The sequence below is a fragment of the Dipodomys ordii genome, unplaced genomic scaffold (genome assembly GCF_000151885.1).
Source record: "Dipodomys ordii isolate 6190 unplaced genomic scaffold, Dord_2.0 Scaffold177, whole genome shotgun sequence".
Taxonomy (NCBI): domain Eukaryota; kingdom Metazoa; phylum Chordata; class Mammalia; order Rodentia; family Heteromyidae; genus Dipodomys; species Dipodomys ordii.
This window is the reverse complement of record NW_012267393.1, coordinates 1,119,369-1,137,154: the sequence shown is the minus strand read 5'-3', so window position 1 is coordinate 1,137,154 and position 17,786 is coordinate 1,119,369. Positions and strand designations below refer to the sequence as shown.

Sequence of the window (17,786 nt, the reverse complement as noted above, 5' to 3'; positions counted from 1 at the left end):
GGAGCTTGAACTCTGGGCCTGAATACTGTCCCTGAGCTCTTCAGCTCAAGGCTAGCGCTCTACCACTTGAGCCACAGCGCCACTTCTAGTTTTCTGGTAGTTAATTGAGGAGTCTCACAGACTTTCCTGTCCGGGCTGGCTTTGAACCGTGATCCTCAAATCTCAGCCTCCTGAGTAGCTAGGATGACAGGTGTGAGCTACTGGTACCCAGCTTGAACCCATGCTCTTAACCACAATCCCAGCCTACTCTAGGGAAATTCCTTTTAAAGACCTCACTCCCCATGCTCAGGGAATGAGGTGGCATTCTGTCCATTAGGGACCAGGAGCAGGACATTGTGTTCTATGGAGGCCCCACCCAGGACTGTGACACCTTGAGCATTTGCACAGTCATTAGATAGAGGTAGATGGATTCAGTTCCTCCTCATTCATTCATTAACTTGTTTCTTGGTTCACTCAGCATTCATTTTCAGTGCTAGGCATTGAGGGAACCTCAGACCCTAGGCTGTCCTACCACCCTCCTGTGCAAGACTTTCCCTCCATTCCGCACCCCCAGGACTCTTGTATTAGTCAGAAAGGAAACGCACACATCCTGGAATCTCCCTGGATGACATCCATCCACCTTCCTCTTCTGTGCAGCACAGAGTCACTACTGTTCCACACAAACTCAGGCTTTGGATCTCTGCCCCCTTCATTGAGCACCGGGGTCCACATTAGCCCCTACTCAAGGGAGAGACGGGACTGTGCACAGACCTGACACATGTCCACATTCCATTGCAGGCACCCAGGAAGTGGGAGCCACTGGGCTGTTCTGTGAGAATCTCTGTCTCCATTTCCCATCTCTGTCTCTCCTTTGAGCTCTACCATTGTTCTCTGCTCTTTGATCTCAGAGGAAAGATACCAGTTGAGGAGTCTAATCCAAGTGGTAGTGTAACTCATGCAAATTACTGAACCTCAGTTTCCCTGCATTTTGGGGTTTTTTTTGTTGGTGGTGTTTTTTTGTTTGTTTGTTTTTTGGCCGGTTGTGAGGCTTGAACTCTGGGCCTGGGCGCTGTCCTTCAGCTCAAGGCAAGTGCTCTACCCCTTCAGCCACAGAGCTACTTCCAGTTTTCTGGTGGTTAATTGAAGATAAGAGTCTCACAGACTTTACTGCCCGGGCTACCTTTGAACCGGATCCTCAGATCCTCCTGAGTTAGCTAGGGTTACAGTCATGAGCCACTGGCGCCCCACAAGTGATTTATTTTATTTTATTTTTATTTTTTTGCTCCCAGTCCTGGGGCTTGAACTCAGGGCCTGGGCACTGTCCCTAAGGTGCTTTTGCTCAAGGCTAGCACTCTACCACTTGAGCCACAGCGCCACAGCACCACTTCTGTTTATGTGGTACTGAGGAATCGAACTCAGGGCTTCATGCGTGCTAGGCAAGCGCTCTACCACTCAGCCACATTCCCAGCCCTCTCTACTTCTAAAATAGAGATAAGTTACTCAGCTTTGGGGCAGCTGACTCACAGTGTTAGGACAAGCACCAGTGCAAGACTGGCACTCCTTAGGTTCTCAGTGGACATTTGGTGATAGGTTGAGCTGTTCTCTCCAACCCTGCGCACCCTCATGGCGGGCAGCACCTTGCCCTCCCCACCCACCTGGGAGGCCCCAGGGCTAGCCAGCCACTACTGCATGGTTCTCCATCAAGTGATCAGTATGCCTGGGACACAGCAGCCCCAAAAGAAGGTAGAGATGGAACACTCATCCCCATTTTGTAGAGGAAGGGACAAGTGTTGGAAATGCAGTATGAGCCATGCTGGGAGGGTGCTCTGTCTCCTGACTCACCTGTGACCGCACTGGAAGTGTCTGCACACTGGAAGTGTCCTCACACTTCCAGGGACTCGCATGTTTGTCTGTCCATTCGTTCATTTATTCAGCCACTCAGTCTTGTGGTGCTTTGACTAAGTTGAGCTCAGGGCCGGTTACCTGGCAGTGAATGAGAGTGGGGGTGGGAAGGTCCAGCCCTCCTGGGAGCTCACAGACCACTGCAGGGGAGGGGCTGGACTTTAAGAAAATAATGACCATCTTCATTTGGCTTTATGTATGACAAGTACTCATAAAAGTAAAAGCAGAGGACTTGGAGCGAGATAAATGGCGGTAACTTGACAGCGGGATGTGGGAGTTGTTTTCTGTGGAGACCTTGTTTGAATACCCCTAAAGGAGAGGCCAGCCAGAGTGGTGAAGGGGAGAAAGTGGGGAGATCTGATAGGGAGGACCAGAGGCCTCGACTGACCCTTGCACAGGCATCCTCATAACTGGCCCCTAAGGGATGCCCGAAGGATCCTAGATGGTGCTGGTGGTCTGGATGCCACCTACCTTCATGATCTGACATTGGAGACCTCCAGTCTCTCTCTCTCTCTCTTTATTTATTTATTTTTTGGTCGGTCAGGGGGCTTGAACTGTGGGCTTGGGCGCTGTCCCTGCACTCTTCAGCTCAAGGCGAGTGCTCTACCGCTTGAGCCACAATGCCACTTCCGGTTTTCTAGTGGTTTATTGGAGATAAGAGTCTCAGGGACTTTCCTGCCCAGGCTGGCTCTGAACCATGATCCTCAGTTCTCAGCCTTCTCAGTAGCTAGGATTACAGGTGTGAGCCACCGGCACCCGGCCCTCCAGTCTCTCTTATCCCCCTGTGTCAGCCTGTATTAGGATGTACCCCCTCCTTAACCCTCCCTTCCCATCCACCTGTCTTCCCCACAGACCTTATGTGAACAGCTTCGCAAGGAGAATGAGGCCCTAAAGGCCAAGCTTGACAAGGGCCTGGAACAGCGGGAGCAGGCTGCAGAAAGGCTGCGGTAAGCCCAGGCCCCAGGAGCAGGGTGGGCAGAAGGAGTTGATGCCTTCCACTGATTCTAAGGATGAGGATTCAGGGCCTCAAAAACTTCATGCTCAGAGCTCTGCTTGGATAAATGCAGATCTCTTGGTCTTTTCTAGCTCCGTTGGTAATTTCTCCTGGGCCCTTTGATTACCTGGGAGAGTAGAGAAGGTGGGTACAAACTGCCCCCACCCCCAGACCCACTCCCTAGCTTGCTGACTGTCCTCTGGCTGGCTGTTTGGGAGAGGGTCACGACTCTTCTGTCCCTGCTAGCCACTGTTGTGCCATCCCTTGTCTGGACTAGTCAGTGGGTCTCGGGCCTAGCTGAGGATGTGGACGAAGGGCTAGCCCTCCTGTCTCAACGTTGAGGTGGTGGTCTAAGGTGAGATGCGGGGTCTACATTTCAGCAGAGATCACACCTGACCTTGACTGTCAGAACTCAGAGCACCCTCTGTGATCATGGGGGCCCAACCCCTCAGCATATGAGGGGAGACTAGGTCTCAGAAAGGTGCAGGGACTCCCAATGGGAACCTGAGTCTCCTTGCTCTGCAAACTGTTACGGTGTCCATGATTTCTGCCTGTGCTCTGGGTAATGTCTTGGGTAATATGCTGGATTATATTAGGCACCAACTGAGCTCAGTCCATGTAGGAGACATCTGTACCACAGCAAGGACTTTCCCTCCTAAAGTCAGTCAACAAACAGAAGTAATACAGACTTCAATGTGGCCACATAATGGTGAAGTACTGAGCCACTGTCATTTCTAATCAGCGTGCTTTTATTTACTTTCGGATGGCCTAAACAGTTGAGGTTTTATGCCACATTGACTCCATCCAGGAGTATGAAACCCCAGCCTGGAAGAGAGAGATGTATTAGAAGGAAGAATGTGTGGCCTGGGGAAACAACTTCACTTCTTGGTGTTGCTAATGAGTAGGAACCCAGATGGTGAAGCGAACCTGAACTGCTGTGTTCTTTATTTCCCTGAATCCCAATCACTTTCATTCTTTCCTGTTATCTCCTGCCTTATTGTATACACAAGGTTTTACTTTAATTCATCTTTCTACTTGAAATTACTGTAAAGGAGCTAGTCGCTAGTGGCTATAAGATCTGAGGATTGCTGGGTGCCAGTGGCTCACGCCACTGAGAGGCTGAGATCTGAGGATCACAGTTCAAAGCCAGTCCAGGCAAGAATGTCTGTGAGACTCTAATCTTCAATATCACTAGAAAACCGGAAGTGACACTGTGTCTCAAGTGGTAGACCACTTGCCTTGAGCTGAAGAGCTGAGGGTCAGCGCCCAGGCCCAGAGTTTAAGCCCCACAACTGACAAAAAAAAAAAAAAGATCTGAGAGTTGTACTTCAAAGCCAGGCTGGGCAGGAAAGTCCATGAGACTCTTTATATCCAATTAATCACTGAAAAAGCTGGAAATAGAATGGTAGCGCAAGTGGTAGAGTGCTAGTCTTGAGCAACAGTTTCTTAGGGACAGTGTCCAGAACCAGCAAAAATAAATTAACTAACTAAAAAATATATGTACATACATATATATATATATATATGTATATATATATATATATATATAAAGTAAAGGAAACTTTAACTGGAGTAAATGGAATCCATCCTTACCTATTCTAAATGTACAGTGAAACTGAAAGCAAATTAACAGGCAATGGTAAAGGACCATGGCCACCATAGTCTCTGAGCCTCCAGCTGGCTCCTTCTGTTCCCCTGCTCCATCAAGGCCATTTGGAGGTAACTGGTGGAGCTTTCTCACTGGTAAGGGGTGGGTTATTGAATGCAGACTTCGAGTATATCCTGAAGATCTCGTGTATATAAGCAGCCCACTGGAGACAGCCTGCCATTGAGGATTAGAGACTGTCAGGGTAGCTCGCACCTAGCACTGGGTTCTACCAAAGTCACATGCCTGGGTTGAGGCTTCCCTGGCCGGTGAGCTAGACACACTGTGACTCCTCTGTTTGTCTCCACCACAGGGAAGAAAATATGGAGCTCAAGAAGTTGTTGATGAGCAGCAGCAACAAAGAGGGTGCCTCTGGGCACCCAGGCTCCCCAAAGATAGAGGGTGCCAACAAGAAGGGAGTGTCTGGACAGCAGCAGGTATGTGATCAGAAATCCCTTCTGTAGCATCTCAGACCTTAGTGTCTGTTCACCACCTCCAGAAACAACAGGCTTGCACTTCTGCACACCATTAAACTGGTAGAAGGTTCTGTCTCGTTGGTAGATGGTGGTTACATGGTTTGATCTACAATATATGCCTTCCTAGCGTGTCCATTCCTTAGGATTCTTTTCTACCTTCAGCCCCACAGACCTTCCCATTCTCTGGGATGCTGCCCAGAACTGCTTGAGTTACAGGCTCCATAACCCCATAGGCCAACTCCTAAAAGTCAAATATAGGGGACAGAACTGGGATCCTGCTGAGTTCCTACAATCCTGTGCCATAGAGCCCCAGAGATGGAGAGAAGATGGCGTCACCGCATCCGTGTGGCCTGGTCATGCCACAGGCTGTTCCCTTTTCCCCTCCTACCTCCAGGCCCCACTCTGGTGCACAACTAGGTCCCAAGAGCCCCGACCTTCTCTTCACCCCTGTCCCCCGAGTCTCACCTCTATCATATGGTTGTTGTTTTCCCTTAAATGGGGTTTAGTAGCTGCACTGTAGGGCTCAATGATAATCTTGCATGTATATAGTAGTAGAAGTAATTATCTTAATAGCTTAATTCAAAGCCATGATCTCATTTGGGCCTCCTTTTACTAAATGGTAGGCAGGGCTAGGATGACTCCTGTATTTTCAGTAGCAGCAGAAGGGTCATCATGCAGTCAGGATCTCTGTGTCATCTGCTATCAAGGAGAAGTGGGAAACATGCCCCATGGCCAAGGTCTGTTCATTATGGCTCCCCCTGTGACAGGGCTGAGACCTTAGTCAAGTTACATAAACTCTGGACCTAGACTTCCTCTTCATCCTCTAAGATGGTAATACACCTTCAGGAATATTTGCGAGAATTCATTGATATAGTACATATAGAGTGGCTTATTGGGTTGGGAAGGTGGCTCAGTGGTAGATGCTTGCCTTGCATGCATGAGGCCCTGGGTTCGATTCCTCAGCACCACATAAGCAAAAAAGAAAAAAGCCGGAAGTGGCGCTGTAGCTAAAGTGGTAGAGCGCTCGCCTTGAGCTGAAGAGCTGAGGGACAGCGCCCAGGCCCAGAGTTCAGGCCCCACAACCAACCAAAACATTAAAAAAAAAAAGTAGCTTATTTACTATAATAAATGGTGAATATTAATTGCTGTCTATGTGTGTGTATGAGAGTATGCAAGCATGTACACCAGTCCTGGGGCTTGAACTCAGGGCCTGGGCACTGTTCCTGAGTTTTCTTGCTCAAGGCTAGCATTTTACCAATTGAGCCACAGCTCCACTTCTGCCTTGTTGGTGGTTAATCAGAAATAAGAGTTGCATGGATTCGGTCTACTTGAACTGGCATTGAACTGTGATTGTTGTATGTTAGCTTCCTGATTAGCTAATACTGAGGTATGAGCCACTGATGCTTGGCTTAGCTGCTGCTTTTTAAGGTAGATTTGAGACCAGCACCTGGGTCTGCCAACTGTGTGGCTGGCTGTATTTACTTCTCCACAGATTCCTCGGTCTCTGAAGATACGGGGTTCATCACCCAGGGTCTCAGCATCCTCCTCCTTCTCCCTTTCTTGAGCTGTTATCCTTCTCAGCTATGCATAGTTTTGGTCCAAGAGTCCGCAGGCTCCCAGGGGGCAGGCCTGTCTGTCCCTTCTCAAAGGAAGCAGCCTTACCCTGTATGCCCTGACCTCTAGCATCATAGGTGTGCTTACAGGCGTCAGCCTGTAGAGGGCACTTGAGCCTAACAAGTTCTGCCTCTACACCTCACCCCAAGCCTAGAGGGGAGATGTGAAGGAGGACTAAAAGGGAGTAGAGAGAAGGTGAGAACAGAGATACAGGATCAGAGGGTGATATATATATATATAATGACATATATAGAATCAGAGGGTGGCCTCCAGTATCAAAGGTCCCCCATGCAAGTGCAGAAACCACCAGCCTCTGATTCATGTTTACATCTTGAGGCCCAGAGAGATGAAAGTCCTGGTCTGGCTAGCATCCCAGAAGGGTAAAGATAAGAGCCAGTGTTCAATTCCACACTCCTAGACTGTTCCAATGTGCTACCTCAGCACCTTTTTTTTAAAATAAGTTTTTATTGTGAAAATACTGTACAGGGAGGTTACAATCACATGAGCAAGGTAATGAGTACATTTCTTACCAAGCCCCCCTCCCCGCCTAAATTGTAAAGTTCATTTTTTGACATAACTTTGCAGTGGGTCAACTTGTATCCCTATTTAAACAATTTGTTTTTTCCCCTTCCCCTCCTCAAATTATACCAACATCAAATACAATGAAAACGGGTTATACCATGGGGGAGGGACATACAAAGCAACAACAAAAAAAATCACATGGTACCTTATAAATACATTAGAAACAATAGCAAGAAAGAAAAAAAAAACACTTGTGTCCTTATCTTGGGGTTCATTTCGCTTAACATCATCTTATCTGACCTTTTCTGCTTGTCTCAGACATATACTAGTTATTGCAAATAAGGGAAACCATGGGACCTATGTTTCTTTGGGCCTGGCTTTCTTCACTTAGTATAATTTTTTTCTAAGCCTTTCCATTTCCTAACAAATGGGGCAATGTCATTCTTTCTGATGGAGGCACAGAATTCCATTGTGTATATATATCATATTTTCTTGATCCATTCATCTACTGAGGGACATCTGGGTTGGTTTCATATCTTAGCTATGGTAAATAATGCTGCAGTAAACATAGTTGTGCTGGTAGCTTTAGTATGGTCTTGTTTGTGATCATTTGGGTAAATGCCCAAAAGTGGGATTGCTGGGTCATAGGGGAGCTCTATGTGGAGTCTTTTGAGGAACCTCCATACTACTTTCCAAAGTGGTTGAACAAGTTTACACTCCCACCAACAATTCAGTAGGGTTCCCTTCTGTCCACATCCCCTCCAGCATCTGTTGTTGTTAGAGTTCTTGATTATAGCCATTCTAACTGGGATGACACTTCTTTTTTTTTTTTTCTTTTTTCTTTTTGTTGGTTATGGGGCTTGAACTCTGGGCCTGGGTAGCTCAAGGCGAGCGCTCGACCACTTGAGCCACAGCGCCACTTCCAGTTTTCTGGTTAATTAGAGATCAGTCTCAAGGACGTTCCTTCCCAGTCTGTCTATGAACCATGAGCCTCAGAGCTCAGCTGAGAAGCTAGGATTACAGGTGTGAGCCACTTAATGCCTTGCTGGTGAGACTCTCATCTCCAATTAACCACCAGAAAAACCAGAAGTGGCGCTGTAGCTCAAGTGGTAGAGCGCTAGCCTTGAGCTGAAGAGCTGAGGGACAGCGCCCAGGCCCAGAATTCAAGCCCCACGACAAACAAAAAATAAAAAAAGAATGGGAGGAAAAGGCCAGGTGCCAATGGCTCATGCTTGTAGACCTAGCTACTCAGGAGGCTGAGATTTGAGGATCATGGTTCCAAGTCAGCCTGAGCAGGAAAGTTTGTGAGATTATCTCCAATAAACTTCCAAAAAGCCACAAGCGGGGCTGTGGCTCAAGTGGTAGAATGTTAGTCTTGAATGCAAAAGCTAGAGACAGTACCCGAGCAAGTCCTGGGACCAATGCACACACACACACACACAAAGGCTGGGAGGAAATGTTTATGCAAAGCATTGGATGAGACCCTCTGTGTTTCTCCCCAGGCTAGTGTAATGGCAGGGAAGGTTCCAGAAGTGGTGGCCTTGGGTGCAGCTGAGAAGAAAGTGAAGATCCTGGAGCAGCAGCGCATGGAGGTAGAGGGCTTGAAGGGGTGAACAGGGAAGACCTATGATTAGTGTTCTGTTAGAACTTAAGAGAATACAGTATACCTTAATGCTTGTTTATTGGTGTAGGTGATAGTAGGGTTTGAACTCAGGATTTTGCACTTGCTATGCAGGCACACTGCTGATGAGCCCATTTTGCTGTTTGGTTTTTTTATTTTTATTTTGTTTTTTGTTTTTTTGGGTCCGGTCATGGGGCCTGGGCCTGGGCGCTGTCCCTCAGCTCTTCAGCTCAAGGCTAGCGCTCTACCACTTGAGCCACAGCGCCACTTCCGGCTTTTTTCTTTTTGCTTATGTGGTGCTGAGGAATCGAACCCAGGGCCTCAGGCATGCAAGGCAAGCGCTCTACCACTGAGCCACCTTCCCAGCCCTGTTTGGTTTTTTTAATGAAAGAGAAAAGCCATGCACCAGTGGCTCACATCTGTAATCCTAGCTACTCAGGAGGCTGAGATCTGAGGATCATTGTTCAATGCCAGCCCAGGCAGGAAAGTTTATGAGACTCTTACTTCCAATTAACCACAAAAAGTTAAAAGTGGAGCTGTGGTCCAAGTGGTAGAGCACTAGCCCTTGAGCACAAAGAAAGTTCTTTATGTATGGTGTATTCATATGTATATTTTTGGGAGGTGGGGGAGGATACAGTACTTGAGGGTCAAAAGGTAAAAAAGTGCAGCAATGGAGCTCACTGGACACTGATGAAAGTAAACTATACAACTCATGATTGGAGACTGGAGGGAGAGACTGGGAGAGAATGAGAGAATAGAAGACACTGTACAAAAGGAAATGAGGGCTGGGAATATGGCTTAGTGGTAGAGTGCTTGCCTGAAGTGCTTGCATGAAGCCCTAGCTAGGTTTGATTCCTTAGTACCACATAAACAGAAAAACCCAGAAGTGGTGCTGTGGAGTGCTACCCTTGAGTAAAAGCAGCTCAGGGACAGTGCCCAGGCTCTGAGTTCAAGCCCCAGTGCCAGCAAACAATAAAAATTAGAACAGTAACTTTTTTTTGTCGGTCATGGGGCTTGAACTCTGGGCCTGGGCGCTGTCCCTCAGCTCTTCAGCTCAAGGCTAGCGCTCTACCACTTGAGCCACAGCACCACTTCCGGCTTTTTTTCTTTTTGCTTATGTGGTGCTGGGGAATCGAACCCAGGGCCTCATGCATGCAAGGCAAACACTCTACCACTGAGCCACCTTCCCAGCCCCCTGCTCCCCTTTTAAGCCCAGCCTCTCCCCACAGCTGCTGGAAGTGAACAAGCAGTGGGACCATCATTTCCGATCCATGAAGCAGCAGTATGAACAGAAGGTAAGGGCTCAGGAATACCCAGTTTTCATCTTGCCACTTCCTTCTCAGCAGCTTTGAGCCTTAGAGGGGACTGAGCTGAGCCCACCCCCCTCCCCGCCCCAACCCCTCATGGCTAGGAGGAGAAGCTGGGCGACAGGGTGGGGGTGGGGTGGGGTGCTGCTACACTCTGCCATTGCTCATACCGGCCTCTGCCCTCAACCCAGATCACTGAGCTGCGTCAGAAGCTGGTGGACCTGCAGAAGCAGGTGACTGACCTGGAGGCGGAGCGGGAGCAGAAGCAGCGTGACTTTGACCGCAAGCTCCTCCTGGCCAAATCCAAGATCGAAATGGAGGAGGCAAGTGAGATGCTGACGCTGTGGGTCCAGGTTCCTCTCCCTGGGTAGCCAAGAGTGCATGCCATCCATGAGCAAGGGATGGAGTTGAAGGGTTCTAGACACAGGGCCAAGGGCTGTGTGGCTCCAGACAAAGGCACTTGCCCTCCCTGAGCCTCAGTTTCCTTCCTGAAAATGGAGGAGGTTAGGTTAGCTCCTGCTAATCCTAGTTACTTGGGGTTGAAGATCACAGTCAGATCCAGTCAGGGTGAGACTCTTTATCTCCAATAAACTGTAAAAAAGCTGGAAGTGGTACTATGACTCAAGTGGTAAAGTGCTAGCCTTGAGCAAAAAGAAGCTCAGGGACAGTACTCAGGCCCCAAGTTCAAGCCCCAGGACCAGCATGCGTGCATACACATGTGTGCACACCACCCAGACACACAGGAACCAAGCAGAGAAGCAGATAATATGAAAGATACAAGCTGGGCACTGTGGCTCACACCTGTAATCCTAGCTACCCAGGAGGCTGAGATCTGAAGATAGCAATTTGAAGCCAGTCCGGGCAAGAAAGGCATGAGAGTCTTCAGTTAATCAGCAAGAAGCCAGAAGTACAGCTGTTGCTCAAGTGGTAGAGCACTAGCCTTGAGCAACAAGGAAGACACAAAGCTACGCACTGGTGGCTCACGCCTGTAATCCTAGCTACTCAGGTGGCTGAGATCTGAGGATCGCCATTCAAAGCCAGCCGAGGCAGGAAAGTCCATGAGACTCTTACCTCAATAAACTGCCAGCAAACGGGAAGTGGTGCTGTGGCTCAAGTGCTAGAGCACTTGCCTTGAGCTGAAGAGCTGAGGGACAGTACTAAGGCCCAGTGTTCGAGCCCCATGACCAAAAAGGAAAGACACCGCAGGCTTAGGCTGATGCTCAGTGCTCAGAGTAGTGATTGTATTTTGTAGGCAAGAGGCTGAAGCAGACAAAATTTCATTTATTTATCTTCTCAGCATTTCCCCTCAGAGCGTGTCCCAGGTACTGTGCTAGGCATCAGATTGAGCATGGACTGGCCAGCCTTACCTTTGTCAGGGAATGTATGCCACATGACTAGGTAAAAGCAAACACAGAAAAGTGGGTTACTACTGCAAGGAAAAAAAGCTGCAGAAAAGAGAGAGTGGGCCGGTGGGGGCCAAGTCATGTGGTGGGAAGCAGGAGCAAGTCCTTGAAGAAATGACATCTATTCTATACATGTCACTGGTGCTATTCAGAGCTCTTCCGAGTCCTAGGACAGCTAAAAGAAGAAAGGCCAAGGCTGGGAATGTGGTTTAGAGTGCTTGCCTAGCATGCATGAAGCCCTGGGTTCGATTCTTCAATACCACATACACAGAAAAAGCCGAAAGTGGTGCTGTGGCTCAAGTGCTCGAGTGCTAGCCTTAAGCAAGAGAAGCTCAGGGACAATGCCCAGGCAGGTCCTGAGTTCAAGCCCCAAGACTGGCCAAAAAAAAAGCTCAACTGGATGTATTGGCGAATACCTATAATCCCAGTACTCAGAGGCTGAAACGGGAGGATCATGAGTTTGAGGCCAGCCTGAACTACATAGTGAGACTTTATCTCACTTAAAACGGGAGGTGCGTGTGACTCCCAGACTCCGGGGACTTTATTCCCAGTGCCTTTGTGAGAAGTGGGAATGGGCTTTGCCTGGCCTAAGGAAGGCCTTCTCACTGTGGATTGGGTGTGGAAGTTCTTCCTTAGGTTGTGACTCTCCAGGTCCTCCTCTAAGGATTAGCCCGGGAGAAGGAGGTCACTGCCAGTGTTTTCCCTGGTAGGACAGAGCATTTGGGGCACACAGCTGGCCCTGGTCCCTGCTCCCCCTCACTTGAGCAGATGAGGCAATCCTTGGGATCTGGGTTCTTGCATGTATGCTGGGGGAGGTGGGTCATGTCCTGTAGATCAGGACGCAGGCAAGTGAGGTAGTGCTTTATTCTGGAGCCCTTCAATGGGAAATCAGGACAGACTGTTCTCACCAAGGCTACCCTGAGCCTTCTCTGTTGGACACAGCTCACTGCTGGTTTGGACAGTGTGCACTTAAAGGTCATACAGAGCCAGGTGGACCCTGATCCTGTGGTCTGTCTTCTAATCCGCATGAATCCATGTGATGGGACTGTGAAACGTTCGCCCCTCCCCAGCCTCCTCCCGCAGGTCACCACGGTGGTCAGTTTCCTCTCTCTGGGCCTTCTTTCATTTGTGCACAGAGAAACTGTCTTTTTTGGGTGTGTCCTATCTTTGCTGTGCGCCATGCTGCCCCACCACTTGGGCGGGAGAGGAGTGCAGCTAGGAACAGGGGTTCTGGCCTTGGCTGAGCCGTTTCCCCTCTGGACATGTCCCCATCCCGTTGTATAAAGTGGCTAGGACTCGCTGCCCTGCTGCGTTCCCCAGTGCTTCTGCCATGTGCTGCATTTGCGTCTGTCTTTTTTATATTTTTGAGGTGGGACTAGGTATTAACTGAAAATCTGAAGCTCTATCACTTAAGCATGCCCCAGTTCTTTTGTTCTTGAGATAGAGTCTTGCATTAACTCTGCCTAGGTTAGCTTCGATCCTCTTGTCTCCAGGTAGCTGGTGTTACAGGGGTGCACCATCATGCCCAGCCACATTTATCTCTTTGAGCATTCTCCCTTTTGTAGACACAGAGACTATAAGAGGACCTGTAGAGGTTCCCACGATTCATCACTCTCTATGAATCACAGAAGACCCCTCTGTCAATCTGGTTAGAAACTATGCCTTTCTCCTCAGAAAATTGACACATATAATATTTTACAGTCAGTTTTAGGGTTCACATTGACATGAGTCTTCCCTATGACTCATATTAAGAACCTCCTTAAACCCTGGCATTTAGAAAGACTAGACCAGATGGCTAGGGGAATGCCTCGGGTCTCTGCTGGTCTCTGCTTGTTCTGGTGTCAGAATCCAGGACCCATCTGGCAGGCAGGCAGGCAGGCAGGCAGGCAGGCAGGCAGGCAGGCATCACTGCTGCCCCCAGGTGCCTTCGGTGAGTACTGCAACGTGGCCGTGGGAGAGGGAGTAGAGGAGAGTAGGCATGAGTGAGCAAGGCTGGGGCAGGCCGCACGGGAGCTCCCAGTTCACTCTCAGGCTCCTGGAGAGGCTCCCTGCTAACCAACCCTGTGCTCCCGGCAGACAAACAAGGAGCAGCTGACGGCAGAGGCCCAGGAGCTGCAGCAGCGGGTCAAGTACCTGCAGGACCAACTAGGCCCACTCACCCGGCAGCGCGAGTACCACGAAAAGGAGATCCAGCGGCTGAACAAGGTGGGTGTCTTGGCCCTGGTCCCCTGAATGGAGAAGGCTGCCCTGAGCCCAGATGCCAGACCCACTCCATTGCCTGAGCCCCCAGCTCAGGAGGGTGACCACAGTTTCCACCCCCTCTGCCCGTCCTTCCCACATTGGGAAGTACGCATGCTCACTAGCATGTACCCTATGCCTTCCTCATTGCTGGCACCGAGTGTGTGTTCAGGACTGCTCACTGGAGGGAGAGGATGAGTTTTCTCAGCCCTATGAAGTAGGGTCCAGGAGGCGGGGCACTCCAAGTGGAGGCTGATAAAGCAGAAACCTTCTGGCCTGAGCCAGGGTGGGTAGCAATATGGCCGCCATGTCGCAAGGTGGCTCTAGTTCTGATTCAGCTTCTCTGTGTTTAGATGAGTTAAGCTGAGCCTCCCAGAGCCTCATGGTGCTGCCCGCAGGCTGATTAGCATCATCACAGCGCAGCTCACCTTCCTTTGTGGGTCTGGGAGGAGCCAGCATGACAGAGCTGGGAGAGGAAGTGTTTTGTTCTCCACAGGCCTGGGGAGTTGTGCGCTTACTGCTCAGTCTATCCTTTGGCTGTTTCTCCTTCCTCTGCCTCCTGGTTATCACCCTGCTAGGACAACCCTCTAACCATGGTTATTGCTCTTTTAGAACCATTGGCTCTGTCACATGAAGAGCCAAGGGATTTGGAGGTCTAAATGCAGGCATAATCTCCCCATATTGCTGTCCTGCCACTGGAAGGACAGGCTTGTAGATTGTCTTAGCAGAATTGAGGATAGACCTGGTGCTAGTTCCTCACGCCTGTAATCCTAGCTACTCTAGAAGCTGAGATCTGAGGATCACAGCTTGAAGCCAGCCTGGACAGAAAAATCTGAGACATTCTATCTCTAATTAATCAGCAAAAAACAATAAACAGAAGTAGAGGTGTGGCTCAAATGGTAGACCCTCCAGCCTTGAGAAGAAAAGCCAAGTGAGAGAATGAGGCCTAGCACCAACACACACACACACACACACACAGGACAGAGCCATCTGTGTATATGAGTCATGCAAGGCATGACCACACACACACACACACACACACACACACACACACGCCCGTCTCTTGCCTGAGGCTGGACCTCAATCTATGCATCCTGAAAATGGAAGAAAATGGAGGACTTGGCTGGGACTGTGGCTCAGTGGCAGAGTTCCTGCCTAGCATGCATGAAGCCCTGGGTTTGATTCCTCAGTACCACATACACAGAAAAAGCCAGGAGTGGCACTGTTGCTCACATAGTAGAGTGCTAGACTTGAGCAAAAAGAAGCTCAGAGACAGCGCTCAGGCCCTGAGTTCAACCCCCACAACTGGCAAAAAAAAAAAAATGCAGGGGGTGAAGTAGGAGAGGAAAGAAGAGGGCTCCTTTTTCTCAGAGCATCCTGAATGTATTCCTGGTTCAGTGTTCTCCTCAGGCCTGAGTCTACATTGAAGAAAATCTCTGTTTGCCCATAGTCCTGGGAGTCCTGCTATCGAAGGGCTGAAGTCCAGGTGCAGATGAAGGGTGAACAGCCTGAGAGGCGTCAGGAGTTGTAACAAGCCAACAGCTCCTCTTCTGGTTTTCTAGTGGTTAATTGGAGATAAGAGTCTCATGGACTTTCCTACCTGGGCTGGCTTTGAACCATGATTTTCAGATTCAGCCTCCTGAGTAGCTAGGCTTACAGGCGTGATTATTTTCGTGGTCTCATTATTGATGTTTCAGCTCATGAAACTAAGGAGGAGCAGGTTGGGGGAAGCGGGGCACGCAGGGCGCCCTGGTGTTGGGGGAAGGGATGCTGAGGTTCTTCCTAGCCCTGTACTAAGAATTGATCCACACCTATTTATAGAAAGAGATCCCCTCCTACCTGAGGACCCCAGTTAAGATCCTAGACTGGGTTGCAGTCCCTGTGTTGCCCCTTACTAGCTGTGTGACCTGGGGCAAGTCACTGAGGTCTCTGAGCCTCAGTTTTCACAACTGTAAAATGGGACCGTGATCCTAGTCTTTCTTCATGGGGTGGTGATGAGGCTTCCTTGAAGTGCTAGGTACACCGTGTTACCGATCAGGAGATCATTTTTTGCATGGTACTGGTGGTGTGATTTTTATCCAGAAGAGGGGCCTGACTTCCAGGGCTGATGGTCCTGTCTCTTCCCTAACCCCAGGCCCTGGAGGAAGCTCTGAGCATCCAGGCCTCCCCTTCATCTCCCTCAGCGTTTGGGAGCCCTGAAGGAGCTGGAGCCCTCCTGAGGAAGCAGGAACTGGTCACACAGAATGAGCTGCTGAAACAGCAGGTGAGGATTCTGGGAGGCTGGGCCCAGATGGGTTTGGCGTCACGTGACCCTAGCTGTGGGCCTGGGCCCCTGCGTGCTTACCAGTTTAGCTTTTCCAGCTGCATGTCCCCAGCTTCCCACACCCCTCTACTAGCCAGCCCTGGGCCCCTCCCCCACCTCCTTCCCCGCTCCTGTTTACCTAGTTAGGAAAAGGCTTTAACAAAAATCACTTTGTATTGTAGTCATGTGTTCAACAATGTATATTTTGTTTCATTTGAGAATTTCATCTAAAATTAAAAGTAAGTTTTAGATAGGGCATGGTGGAACACTCCTGTAATCCCAGCTACTCTGGAGGCAGGGAAAGGAGAGGAGAATCACCACCAGCCGGGGCAAAGTTAGCTAATGACCCTGTCTCAAAACAAAGTAAAAGCAAAAGGGCCAAGTGCTAGAGCACTCTAAATTTAATCCTAAAAAGGAAGGAAGAAAAATGAATGCAGTTTTCAATAGAAAAACCGGTTCCCCACAAATATTAAAGAACTGTAAGAGCTTAGTATAGTAAACACCCACATCTCAACTTTTTTTTTTTTTTTGCTGGTCCTAGGCCTTGAACTCAGGGCATGGGCACTGTCCTTGAGCCTCTCTGTGCTCAAGGCAAGCACTCTACCACTTGAGCCACAGTGCCACTTCTGGCTTTTTCTGTGTATGTGGTACTGAGGAATCGAACCCAAGAGTTTATTCATGTTAGGCAAGCACTCTACCACTAAGCCACCTTCCCAGCCCCATGTCTCAGCATTTTTGACAGATGAAGACTCTGAACTTGGGTCCTCTTTCTCAGCGATGGGCAAGCACTGGAGAAGCATTACCGACCCACTAGTCTAAAACACATGCCCTCTTAGAGGGTCACGGAGCAGGAAGGAAACGGAAAAGTTATAGAGCTCCCAAGTGGTTCCATGCTATTGCATGCTGCCCGTCCAGCTTTCCTGAATCATCTTGACCTTTGTCCAAATCTGGGGAGAGTGTTCAGGCCCTCTGCCCTCACAGCTAGCCAAACCCGAACCTCATTCTTCTGCCATGCCAGTTCTGTGACCTCCACTCTGTGGGCCTTAGCGGCTGAAAGCATTGGCTGATGGCGTTCAACCTATTTATTATAAGCCATGGGACCTCGGTTTAAATAAAGGCCTGCCTTAAAGCCCAGAACCTAAGATAGTGAGATCCAGGATTATTCTGGGTGTGTTTGGGGGTAGAGCTGGGGGTATGCCCATCCCAGTCCCCAGGACATCCCCAAGACCATGCAGAAGAGGCGGGGTCTGATCTTAAGCGCAGGAAGCCTCTGCTTAGAGCTGACCCCCTCTCCCCGACACCTGCCGGGGTTCCTCCAGGTGAAGATCTTTGAGGAGGACTTCCAGAGAGAGCGCAGCGACCGGGAGCGCATGAATGAGGAGAAGGAGGAGCTGAGGAAGCAGGTGGAGAAATTGCAGGCTCAGGTCACCTCGTCCAATGCCCAGGTAGGAGCCCCTGGGCCAGGGAGGGCATCAGCCTGTCCTCATGGGAGACAGGAGGGAGAAGGGTATGAGGGCACCTGGAAACTTGATGGGTCCGCACACAACCTGGTCTGTCTCCAGCTCTTTGCCACACTCCTTTTAGGACCTTCACAAGTTCAGTGCCCTCTCTGGCCTTTGTGTAATGTGGAGGTCTAACTCAATAGCATCTCCAGCCCTGCACTTCTGTAGTCGGTGTCAATGCTGTAGAGGAACAAATCCATGCACTTGCTCACAGAGAGATGCACAAACCCTCCTGACCTGAGTCCAGTCCACTCCCGGGCACCACACAGCCAACAGCCTGG

At 49.6% G+C, this 17,786-nt stretch overlaps 1 protein-coding gene across 2 annotated transcripts in view; it reads left to right on the top strand.

The window, feature by feature from the left end:
- Tnip1 (TNFAIP3 interacting protein 1) overlaps positions 1-17,786 on the top strand; it is a 42,109-nt gene that overhangs the window by 18,050 nt on the left and 6,273 nt on the right. For both annotated transcript variants that reach the window (XM_013033811.1, XM_013033812.1), the window contains exons 7-14: positions 2,734-2,828; positions 4,834-4,957; positions 8,635-8,724; positions 9,983-10,048; positions 10,252-10,383; positions 13,540-13,668; positions 15,836-15,964; positions 17,323-17,448. In XM_013033811.1, the coding sequence (XP_012889265.1) occupies positions 2,734-2,828; positions 4,834-4,957; positions 8,635-8,724; positions 9,983-10,048; positions 10,252-10,383; positions 13,540-13,668; positions 15,836-15,964; positions 17,323-17,448 (891 nt within the window). The remainder of the gene's footprint in view (positions 1-2,733; positions 2,829-4,833; positions 4,958-8,634; positions 8,725-9,982; positions 10,049-10,251; positions 10,384-13,539; positions 13,669-15,835; positions 15,965-17,322; positions 17,449-17,786) is intronic.